Source organism: Morus notabilis, unplaced genomic scaffold (assembly GCF_000414095.1).
Source record: "Morus notabilis unplaced genomic scaffold, ASM41409v2 Scaffold1005, whole genome shotgun sequence".
In the NCBI taxonomy this organism is placed as follows: Eukaryota; Viridiplantae; Streptophyta; class Magnoliopsida; order Rosales; family Moraceae; genus Morus; species Morus notabilis.
Genome location: NW_010363292.1, coordinates 53,849 through 66,532, shown reverse-complemented (window position 1 = coordinate 66,532; position 12,684 = coordinate 53,849). Strand labels below are relative to the sequence as shown.

Here is a 12,684-nt window from a genome sequence, read left to right as displayed (position 1 = left end):
TGCTGCTATTGAGCTATGCATTTCCTTTAGTCCTTCAGTTACAATGAGGTTGACGATGTGAGCAGCACAACGTTGATGGAGAAATTCACCGTCCAAAACAGTGCCCTTCCACCCATTTACCCTCCGTTTGAAAAAACTCAAGGCTGAATCATTGGCAGAAGCATTGTCTACTGTTACCATGAACACCTTCTCAAGCCCCCATCCATGCATACAATGCTCAATCAACCTCCCAATGGTTTCCCCTTTTCCATTTGGCATAGTACAAAAGTTGATAATTCTCTTTTGCAGCTTCCAATCAGAATCAATGTAGTGGGCAGTTAGACACATATAGTGTATGTTTTGCAAAGAAGTCCAACCATCAGTTGTAAAGGATACTCTCTTACAATCATTGCGTAAAGCAGCTTTCAATTTAGCCTTTTCCTCACTAAACAATTGCAAAACATCTCTAGCAACTGTCGTTCTTGAAGGAGGAATAAATTTGGGCTGCATTACTTGGCAAAAGTGTCTAAACCCCTCCCCTTCTACACTCCTAAATGGCAGCTCATCCATGATCACCATCTTAGCTAAAGCTTTCCTACAAGCTTCTTTACTATACCCTATTGCCAACAAACCACTCCCACTTTCACTAGTTAGAGGAAAACTCAACAATTTCTGCTTCTTATCTTCAACTCTAAATGGATTTTTTTGCATTGCTTTCTTAAATGAACCAACATGCTACTTGTCCCATGCGTTCTAGAACTACAAGCATAGTCCTTCCCACAATAATTACACACTGATCTTTCATCACCTGAATTAGCCCCTTTTTTAATAGTAAAATGATCCCAAACCTCAGATTTCCTAACAGGCTTTCTCTTACCATTTGTCTCCTCATTTTCTAAATCAATCACATTTTTGTTTGGTGATCTATGGGCTAGTGTTTTGGAAAAAACTTCAGGGTCAGCCGATTGGGTTTTAGGAGTAACGGATGGGGAAGGTGATGATCTAGATCCAGAAGTTTGGGTGTTGTTACTTGATGATGATAAGAACTTGTCCATCCTAAATAGAAAAATAGACAATGCTTAAAACATTGATTAATATGCTAAACAGATAATGCTTAAAACAGACATTTAGTAAACAACGGCAAGGAAAATGCAATTTTTTGGAAAACTTTGGATACATACATTAACTGTAGAAATGACTACCATTTTTTATAAGCCTTATTCAAGTAATGGAAAAACTTTCTGTCTCTCTTCTTACATTGTAACAATTTGCAGGAGAAAAAAAAATACTCAATCGAAATCTAACCTATGCAGCATAATCTACATAAAACAATTCAATTCCTTGTCATTTCTGTCTCTCTTCTTACATAGGCTATGCTCGTAGCTTCTGCCAATCAAATGTACATAATCTACATAAAACAATTCAATTCCTTGTAAATATTAGTGTTAACCGTTAAGTTTTAAAATCCATTAACTAGTATTCTCCTAACCAATTCCTTTCTTTCACTTTTTTATTTTTTTTCCTAATCAAACAAGGGCTTTAGCTCACATACCGAACTCAAAAAAAAAAAATCTCTGTGAACTAACTACTCGACAAAGGAAAACTCTCACAAATTTCCTCTTGTTTTAGCCACAATCAAAATCTTGTTCTCTCTCTCTAGTCAAGGAGCGTAGAAGCAATGACGAGCTGCAGGATGCTCGTAAGGAGACAATCAATGTACGAACTAATTCTCCCCTTGTTTCGTTTTGATTTCTCTGTGAACTAACTACTCGACAAAGGAAAACTCTCACAAGAGGGAGAGGACTGAGGAGAAATCAAATTTCCAATCCAAACAAACACTAAAAAAAAAAACAGAGATGCGAAAGAAGTGAGAGAGAGAGAGAAAGAGAGAGAGGTTTCGTTAGTTACCTCCGGCTCCGACAGTCCGACTCCGAGACAAAGGCCTGAGGGGAGTTGTGGGACTGAATGCCTGATGGGAGAGGGGCGGCGCCGGCCGAGACACGAGGGAACACAGGGCTGCCGAGAGAGGGAAGAGACGAGAAAGACTCAGAGAAATGAGATGCGGTCTGAGTCTCACTCCGTTTGCTTGCCTTTTGCCTGCCCTAGCCTAATCTAATGCAATAGTGAATGGGCCGAACTACCGAAGGCCTGCTGGGCTGAGGGCCTGAGGCCTGAGTGAGAAGAAGAATTAGAATTTTAGAAATGTTGGGCGGCTTGAGTGAGAGTGAGGCAGTGAGCGTGGGCTGGAAGTAAAATTAATGGGCCAAATTAATCCTGGGCCTATTTTGTGCGGGTTGGGTTGGGAGCTGCGGGTTACTATGGGCCCAACCCACAATCCGCCCCAAACACTCGGGTTGGAGGTATAATAGCCCGAAAAATAAAAAATAATGTTGCGGGTTGCTTTTTTCGGGGTGGATTGGGGCGGTGCGGGGTGGGTTTGCGGGTTGTGCGGGTTTATGAACACCCCTAGGTGCCGAGATGGTCCACATCCCCGCAAACTTATATTCTCCACGAAGTTATTATTCTTCCCATTGCTAGCTCCCAACACTGAGTTCTCTGCTGAAGCAAGACCTCTAGTGTTTAGTCTTTTGTCTATATAAAGGAGTTTGCCGATAACTTCTACAAAATTCAAAATCTCTTCCCCATATATCGAAATAAGTTTCATGCACTTGCAAAAAGGTTGAAGAGACATGAGACGTTTAGTTTATAGATTCAGAATTATGCTTCAGAATTATTTTTGATTTACGTGTTTTTTGTGAGAAAAAATATTTTAACGAGCTACAAATTATTATCCGAACTATAGCACAGATCCTTACTCCAAACGCACGCTGAATGCCTCATGCTCATTATTAATAACAACCCCAATCAACTTTAGTTAAAGTGATGCCATATTGAGAGTTTTGTACCTTCATCCATAAGCAACATGTGGAGCTGTTCTTTTATCCATAAGCAACTCTTCACTCTTTCCCCGTAATTCCTTGACTGTAGAGATTCCACGCACATTTGCGAGAACATTCTAGACAAAACGCAAATGTATCTTACTTGTAGCTCTCTAATCCAGATATCATCTCAATATTCACCATGTGCATGAAACTCGCCAGGTTCTTTTCAGGAATTAGGGCTTGGTCTCCCCTTTAAATTTTTATTTGATCATTCCATCAAATTTCTCCACATTATTGGCCTATTTGTTTCCCTGGTTCGGCTCAGTTCAATTTGAGCTGTGAATCAAGTTTAAAATTGTGTTTGATAAGCATGCAATTATATTTTCCGTTCAAATTGAGTTAAATTGTCCAAGTTAGAGTTTAACTCCCCGCTTCATTTCAATAGTTCAAACTATTTTTGAGCAGTAAAACATCTCAATTCTCTCTACTTTTTATACCTGCCAAACACAAATTTGGTTTTATTTCCTATTTAGATTTAAACTTTAACTGCACATCTAAACGTCAATTCCACCTACAATTTGAATTTTTTTGTTCAAATAAAAAAGTTCAAATCAACACAATTCAAACCAACGAACCAAACAAGGCATATATTGTTTAAAAACTTTGATATTTCTACTCCGCACTCCTAGCTTGGTGGACAATAGACGTGTAATAATTATGAATGATAATTACTTAGACAATTTCCAAAAAAGACTAGAAGGGTCACAATGGTCCTTCTCAAACGTACTCTCCTCAAATAAAGCTTACTTTAAACATAGGATTTAGTTCTTTTATTTAATTTTTAGTATCTCAATTAATATCTAGCTAATGAAATCATATCATATAATCCAATAATAAGTACAAAACAGTTAGCTAAAAAGCAATTTAAATTTTTTATATGGCATGACATAATAATTAATCAAATACCAATTAAGACATCAAAATTAGAGAGACCTTAAACATATCCATACAACTACATAATGAACCTCGATTAAATGACCCTTGTTTAGATCTTTGGATATCACTTGTAGATCCTCTAAGTCTCATCATAAAAGGTTAACGAGGACTCATTATAGAATAGAAATCAGTATACTTAAGTAACCTCTTTTTTTAGAATATAATTTTTTCCCCTTTCATTACAGAATAAAAATCAATATAATTAAGTAACCCCTTTTTTTAGAATAGAATTTTTTTTGAAAGGGAAAATATTTCATTTCACAAGAAATGACTTACATAAGACACAAATAGTCCTAAATACAACAGAGATTCATCCCGACCCTTTGACTAGATCCACCAGTAAAAATACCATAGCACAAGGGGCAAAAATAAGTGCCGAAACGTTACGGAGAAAGGGCCCGTTTGGCATAGACGCGAGCATGACTAAAGATCGTTTGAGACCACAAACAGTCGACGGAATAACCCAGTTGACCGGGATCAAACCCCCCGTATAGGGGACATCTACATAGCCTAAAAAAAGTTCTAAGCAGATAAAATAACCCACTCCGTCGGTGATCAAATCGATCAGGTGAGAGACATAACCAACACTATGAGGTGTTGAAACCACCACCTCCATTATTCCAAGCACAATAAAAATGAAAACAAACACTAAAACAAGAGGAAACCTCCGAGCATCTCCATCATGAACTTCTGATGAGGGACTCGCTGATGGAGGAGCCGTTGGGGGCTTTGGAAGACCCATAGCGAAGCCGAAAACCAGCCTTCAAGCAACAACAAAACACCTTCATCCACCTTCACCACCATCACCGGAATCCAACCCCACCACCACCCAAAAAAGGCCACCATCAAGCGGAGCAAATTCCCAGAGGAGTTCGACCGCCAAACAAAAGGCACGCCTGAAAATGTAGTCCAAAGATTTGGCACCCAACCACCAATTCGAGTCAGATCCACCTAAATGGAATCATTACACCACACACTACCACCACCAACACGAAGTCCACCTCGAGACGAGCTGGAAGACCGAGCTGGAAGAACGAGTTTCTTGACTAGGTCTCTAGCAACACGCCCAGAGATGGTGCTGAAGCTCCTGCCATCTGTTGCGCTCCAATAGAGAACTCTCTCTCTAACTTCAAGTCTTTATGTTTCTACTATTTACGAAACCACTATAATAATAATTTTTTTTAATACACAAGCATACGCAAAAAAATTTGTCCCCTTTATAAGTGACTAGAAGCCCTCCAAAAATTCTAAAAAAAAAAAAAAAAAAAAAAAAAAAAAAAAAAGCCCTCCAAAAACCCTAGACCTCTTCGTCAAAATAAAAATAAAAAACCTAGACCATCATGAAATTCAAATAGTCAAAATTCCTCAACTGGGGTCTCAGTCTCGGCAACCAAGCAATCGTCTTTTCCACAAGGAAGACGACAATGCCGGCAAACGACGACATTAGCTTCACTTCCCTCAAACTCCCTTTTCCGTCACCGCCACCGCCATTTGACCTTTCTCCTTTGTTCACCAGAACCCGAAACTCGTTCGCTCAACTCTTCGACTCGGTCAAGACTCGCTCGGGAATCGAACGACTCGCCCCCAAGTTCCTTCCTTTACCTTCCAGACCGCTATTTCGGAATCGCTTCACCGCCGGCGGATTAGCGAGTCGGTGCCCTAAGTTACCTCCTTTATGTTGGGCGTCGCTGTCCTTGACTCGGTCCGATTCGGAATCTCGGAAGGAAGACAAGGAACTTCCGATTGGAAAATCGTCCCTTCTCTGTTCGGCCTCGTTGTCTCTGACTCGGCCGGACGATTCGACTCAGTCAGGACTGGAAAGAAGGGAGATGACGGCGTCGGCGGCGGCGCCGCAGCAGCAGAAGGGGCACTCGGCGAGTCGACACGACGAGGAGAGGGTTCTGATCAGCGAGGTGTTGGTGAGGAACAAGGACGGGGATGAGCTCGAGAGAAAGGACCTGGAAATGGAGGCTTTGGCGGCGCTCAAGGCGTGCCGACCCAATTCGGCATTGACTGTGCGCGAAGTTCAAGAGGACGTGCATCGGGTCATCGGCAGTGGCTACTTCTGCTCTTGCATGCCCGTCGCCGTCGATACGAGGGACGGTATCAGATTGGTGTTTCAGGTAAAGATACAACTTTGCTCTTCCCTTTTGCCATTTCAGTCTCCAATTCAAAGACAGGAGAATAATACAATCCAGGAATTTATTTGTTTATTGTATTTTGTGGTGCAAGGTAGAACCAAACCAGGAATTTCAAGGGCTGGTTTGTGAAGGAGCAAATGTTCTTCCTGCTAAGTTTTTAGAGGATTCATTTCGAGATGGATGTGGTAGGTTCTTTTTGGTCTTCTTATGTGTATGTGTTATACAAGTATTTATGCAAGATTCTCTTTTTGGGGGTTTCTACTTTTAAAAATGTGCTCATAGGAGGCCTGTTTGTTTCTCTTATTTTGGTGTCAAGTTGTGCAGGAAAAGTGATTAACCTTAGGCGTTTGGACAAAGCGATAACGTCCATCAATGATTGGTATATGGAGAGGGGCCTTTTTGCTATGGTTGGTTCCTTAGCTTAAACTTGTTTTTCCTATTTTCGTTTAATGTGCCTTTTTTTTTAATATTACATTGATCGATATGTAATATAATGTGTAACAGTAAGTTAGTAACATAAGGATTTTTCTTGACAAATTTGTAGGTATCGGCTGTTGAAATTCTATCCGGGGGTATTCTTAGATTACAAGTTTCAGAAGCTGAGGTTAACAACATCTCCATACGTTTCCTTGACAGGAAAAGGTAAGAACATGCCATCAATTTGGTTTGCATTTATATTGCAAGAATTGCGGACCGACATCCATCATGAGAATTTGTGGGTTCTGAAAATGGTAGGATCTATTGTTAAATATGCTTTACTTTCATTATTTATCTTCAGTGGCGAGCCAACTTCAGGGAAGACACAGCCTGAAACAATACTTCGTCAGCTAACGACCAAGAAAGGACAGGTGTTTTCCTAACCTATACTTCTAGTAACCTAACAACTGGTCTGTTTGGTTCGTAGGTTTGAACAAAAGTTTAAATTTTGTGAGAGAAAACACTGTAGCAAAAAGGTTTGAACAGTAGTTTGAACCTATGAAACAAACGAAGACAATATTATTCCTTGAAACTGTTTGTGAAACTAAGATTGTGTGTACTTACTTTGGAGGGGAACCTGGCAGAGTTTAGTGATTATGAACTTTGGTAAAAGAGGGAGGCCATATTCTAGGATTTCTAACTTGTCTACTTTTGCATCGGAAATTATCTTTGTGTAGGTCTACAGTATGCTTCAAGGGAAAAGAGATGTGGAAACTGTATTGACCATGGGAATAATGGAAGATGTTAGCATTATTCCCCAACCTGCAGGTGATGAATTGATGCTGGTCTTTTCAGTGACCTCTTTCTATGCATCACTTTGGCAATAAGTCCTGAATAATGCTCTTGATCTGAAGACTGAAAGGATTTTTGTGCAGCTCTACGACATCATTATATCTAGCTGATTTAGTACATAATCACGAGCTGATTTAGCCTAAAAATTTAGGCAGACAATTAGCTTTACTTGGGCGAATGACTTAGAAATGCAATTTATGCATATTACTTTTAGGTATCAATGTTTGAATGGTCGTGTTCTTCCTTGCATGCGTGCTTGAATAATTTCATTTTTCTACTCACATGTTGCAGATACTGGAAAGGTTGATATGGTAATGAACGTTGTTGAGCGTCCAAGTGGTGGTTTTTCTGCTGGTGGTGGTATATCAAGTGGGTAAGTAGTTTTTATTTTTAAATTTTTTTTTTATTTGTGGAACTAGTATTTGATTAATTTAGTCATCTAATCATTAGTTTAGCATGTCTCATTTCTTTTGCTGTGATATTGATTTGGATCATTTAAATTTGTAGGATTACGAGTGGCCCTCTATCAGGACTCATTGGAAGGTAAGCTGACAGACCTCTTGACTTCATTATTGAAATCATTTTCAATCTTATACAATGTATTATGCTGTATTGAGCTCATTTTCATTTTTTTCCTATTGCAGTTTTGCATATTCTCATAGAAATCTTTTTGGAAGAAACCAGAAACTTCATGTTTCCTTAGAAAGGGGCCAAATTGACTCAATATTTCGTATAAACTGCACAGACCCATGGATTGCAGGAGATGATAAGCGGACTTCCAGAACAATAATGGTTCAGGTAATTTTTTTCCCCTCTAACTATGAATGGCCTTTTTTTTTTTGGGTGAGATTTAAGTTCCTTTTTTTTTTGTTAGAATTCGAGAACGCCTGGCACGCTTGTTCATGGTAAGGTGCAAGATGAGGACATCAGCCCAACCATAGGTCGTGTCACAGCTGGTGTCGAGTTCAGCCAACCGCTCAGACCCAAGTGGAGTGGTACAGCCGGACTTATCTTTCAGGTACACAGTTAACCTTGCATTCAGATGATACTAGACTAGATTTTCAATTTTTCTATTTGCATTTTGAAGTTAACTGTGAAGGATTTTTTTTCTTATAAGAAACAAGTTGTATATTTGCTGGTACGTTTCAATATTTTCTATCATCCTATATTGGTTTCTATTTTACAGCATGCTGGTGCTCGTAATGAAAAAGGAGAGCCTATTATCAAGGATTGTTTTGGCAGTCCTCTTACTGCAAGGTATGAGCATCTGAAAGCAGATATTATCACAGAAACGTTATGGGTTTCGGGTTTGAACTGCCTTTCTTTATTGGTCATGTCTACATGGTTGCATGTTATTTGTTTTCAGTGGCAAGACCCATGACGATACACTGCTTGCCAAGTTGGAGACTGTCTACACTGGTTCTGGTGATCATGGATCTTCAATGGTTAGTAGCTGGAACTCCTTTTACATGCATGTTTTTCACTCGCTCTGACCCTCATTTATGTTGTCTTTGCAGTTTGTATTCAATGTGGAACAAGGACTTCCTGTATTGCCAGAATGGTTGTTTTTTAACAGAGTCAATGCTCGTGCAAGGAAGGATATTGAAATTGGTCCTGCTCGCATTCTTTTTAGGTACTTTACCTTTTATGCATCTTAAAAGTATGTTGAATGTGTATGTTAGCCATGGGATCAATATCTCATATTTGCTTGCCTCTTTTATTTTGGCTATTGCTTTGATAGTCAATCAAATGGCGATCTTGCTTATTTGTAATGACGTGTTATTATCTGCATTCCTAGTTTATCTGGCGGTCATGTGGTGGGTAATTTTTCACCACATGAAGCATTTACCATTGGTGGAACAAATAGTGTCAGAGGATATGAAGAAGGCGCTGTAGGTTCTGGTCGATCATATGCAGTTGGCTCTGGAGAAATCTCTTTTCCCATGGTATGTCTTGAAACAATTTTTCCCGTCTTTTAAGCAAATATGGTCTCTGCTTTTACATATCCGGTTTAGATCATGCCATCATAGTATAAATTATTCAGTTGATTGAGAGTTGGGACTTAAACTTCCCATCCTAAGGTCTTGGTAGCCCCTATATCGACTGAATACTCCCACCTCAATGTAGTGTGGGAAGGTTTAGTTTACAAGATGGTTAATCCACTCCTCAATTCTTTTAACGTATCCTGTTCTGCAGGTGGGGCCTGTTGGAGGAGTTATTTTTGCTGACTATGGAACAGATCTTGGATCCGGCCCAACGGTGCCTGGTAGGTCCTAGTTTAGCTTTAGTGTTTATTTTTTATTTTTTATTTTTTATTTTTATTTTTATTTTCTCTCTGTGGTGCTTGTATTTCTTGTTCTCTTTGCTGCTGATGGCGGTGGCTTTAGTGTTTATTTTTTATTTTTTATTTTTTATTTTTATTTTTATTTTTTCTCTGTGGTGCTTGTATTTCTTGTTCTCTTTGCTGCTGATGGCGGTGCTCTTTCTTTCTTTTTCCTTTTCGGGACTAGGGTAGGAGGGGGCAACATTTTCATTGCATAATTGGTCCTTTCTTTTAAGTGCTGCATGGTGCAACATTCTTAAAAACGTGTTCATATTTTACTTTCACTAGGTGATCCCGCTGGGGCTAGGCTAAAGCCTGGAAGTGGATATGGATATGGGGTCGGCATCCGGTTGGACTCGCCTTTGGGTCCTCTTCGTCTTGAATATGCATTTAGTGATAGCCAGAATAAGCGGTTTCACTTCGGAGTTGGTCATCGGAACTAATCCCCTTTTTGTATCTTCTTGGTTTTTTCTTAATTGGTAATTCATTTGTTTGTTTTTAGTTGTTATTTTGTTTTTGTTTTTGTTCGTGGAATAGAGGCCTGTTGCTATTAAACCGTTTTTTTTCTTTTTTTTTTTCCGTATAGAAGAAATGAGGTTAATAAATCAATCAAAATTCATTTTCTTAGATTTCTCCGCCTTACAAATTTGCTCTCATTTGTTACTGATTCTGTCATATGAGCATGAGTTCATACTCTTTCTTCGCGTGAAAATTTTTGTAATGTAAAGGGAAAAGACCAAGTTGCCTTTCAACTGTTAAAACGGCTGTCGAGTGCAAATGAAAGTCCAATAAAAATGTCGGTGCTTCTTTACTTTTTTGCCCTTGACATGGCAATATCTTGAGACATTATTAATTCGGGAAAATCCAGATGACTTGAAAAGAATTCCGGAGGAGTAATATTGGTCTTAGGCCAATTCTTTGTCCCTTTGTCTCTTGTTCGAGCTACTAGTCCTACTGTTGATATTTGTCGTTGAAGAGGATAAAACACATTCTATCAAAAAACAAAAAAAAACAAAAAACAAAACAAAACAAAACTATTATTCATTACTAGTATGAATCATGTAAACTGCCAAGGAATTGACCGAAATGACAAGAGACATCTATTTAAGAGCTAAAACCTGGAAGGACTAATGGACAATGCTATTGCTCCGATCATTTGGTGGGGTGGCAAAGGTTGCTCTTCTTCTATAATTTTTGAGTTCGAACACAATGGTCGGTGTACACGACAATTCATTACGCGAGATTCATAAATTACAGGGAGAAATAGAAAAATAGGTTAAGATTTGAGATGAATTAAAATTAATAGGTCAATAATTTACATAAGTTAATAAATAGGTCACATTACTATTTTCGTCAATAACTTATCTGGTTATGAACCATAACTTGACAAGTTATTGTCCATAATTTATCTGGCTATGAACCATAACTTGATAAGTTTGTCCATAACTTATCTGATTATGAACCATAACTTTATAAGTTATGGCCTATTAATTTCTATAACTAAAAATTGACCTATATAATTTCTTAAGCTTTTTATATTGGCATATTTTTTACTATTTTCTTAAATTTAAATTATACGAGGATGTTTTCTCATATATATATATATATATATATATATATTGAGAATATGTTTTCTCATATTACAATAAAATGAGGAAAAACGTTTATGTAAATCTGACGTATAAAACTGACGAATGAAAGTAGAATCTTAACACTAGAGTATTTTTCATACCCTACCCAATAATTCATAGTATTTAGAGGTAAGGATAATCCTAAAGAAATAAACAAACTAATGGACAGTTATATTGATCACCTCTTATTTGGTCCGACTAGTAAGTGCTCATTCTCCACATTCCTATTGGTTTTGGGTTTGAATTAGTCCCACCGCCATAGTTGAGGTATATGGACATGTAGAGATGTCTTTCTTCCTAAAGTTATTTGGGTACACCACTCCCTACCTTTATTTATTTTTTTGTCTTTTTTTTTTAAGGAATAATATTACCGCTTCTAATTATGATCTATTTTCGGATCTTGACTTGAATAATATTCTTTTGAAAAATCTTGTTCTAAAATGGAAGTTCAACAAAAAGGTTTCTTTTTTTTTTTTTAATATGAGAAAGTAAAGCTGAAAAGCTTAGGTTTATTTTGAATGTAAAAAAAAAAAAGAATAAATAACTTATAAGCTATGAAAAAAATTACATCACTAATATGTGCTTATTAAAACAGTTTTTCTTTCGTTCGCCATATTAAAAAAATGTCTTTTCATCCTTCAAAAAAAAGGGCAAAAAATTATGTCTTTTCAAATGTTTCTCTCTTAAAGTATTTTTTTTCTCAGTATTCTAAATATTATAATATTAGAATGATACTCATAAATATATTTTTTCATTTTTTTCTGTTACAGCAGTAAAAGATATATATTTTAAATTTTTTTCCTCGCTGGCGAAGCCTAACTATACTACTAGCTTCCTCAAGTACATTTTTTCTTTAATTTATTCCAGTTTTTTTACTTTATTTATATATATATATATATATATATATATTTTTTTTTTTTCGGATCAACCACGTGAAAATACCTATTTTGACTAAATTAGGAACATTATCCATAGGAAATTATGGCTCTATTGCTCTTAGGTTCAGTGGTCGCTCCTTACACTTATGATTTACTGTTCACTTAATCAAGTAGTAGAGATTCATTTTCTTATTCGAATTATGATTCATAATTTATTACAGTATTTTTTTTCACAAAAAATACATGTAAATAAAAAATAATTCTAATCCATAAACTAAATGCACCAGTATAATACGATCAGCTAGCTATTATGATACTGATACTGATACACAAACAATAAATTAAGAAAAAAAAGAAAAGAAAAGAAAAAGACAAGAAAAATCCAAGAAAAGAAGTGCAAGACATTCAAAGTTTCAGTTTAGGCAGCATATTGAAGAGGGCCGTTTGCTTTTATCAATAACCCTTTTCAGAGAAATCAGGAATTATTGGCATGAAAGCAGTAGTACTACTGACAGTTATGGTTGGCAATATTTCGTTGATGCGCCTTATAAAGTGTTTTGTTTGTGTTATAAATAATAGCGGTCT

General features: G+C 37.3%; 1 protein-coding gene across 1 annotated transcript; it reads left to right on the top strand.

Moving 5' to 3' along the window:
• Positions 1-5,135: 5,135 nt before the first annotated feature.
• On the top strand, positions 5,136-10,135 carry LOC21398372 (outer envelope protein 80, chloroplastic). The gene is made up of 16 exons (XM_010104018.2): positions 5,136-5,980; positions 6,090-6,183; positions 6,323-6,405; positions 6,543-6,640; positions 6,777-6,846; positions 7,153-7,243; positions 7,559-7,640; positions 7,775-7,810; positions 7,912-8,065; positions 8,142-8,285; positions 8,454-8,524; positions 8,634-8,712; positions 8,785-8,900; positions 9,066-9,213; positions 9,464-9,533; positions 9,879-10,135. Exons 1-16 carry the CDS (start codon positions 5,282-5,284, stop codon positions 10,031-10,033), a joined length of 2,190 nt encoding a protein of 729 aa, XP_010102320.1. The 5' UTR covers positions 5,136-5,281; the 3' UTR covers positions 10,034-10,135.
• Positions 10,136-12,684: the final 2,549 nt, after the last annotated feature.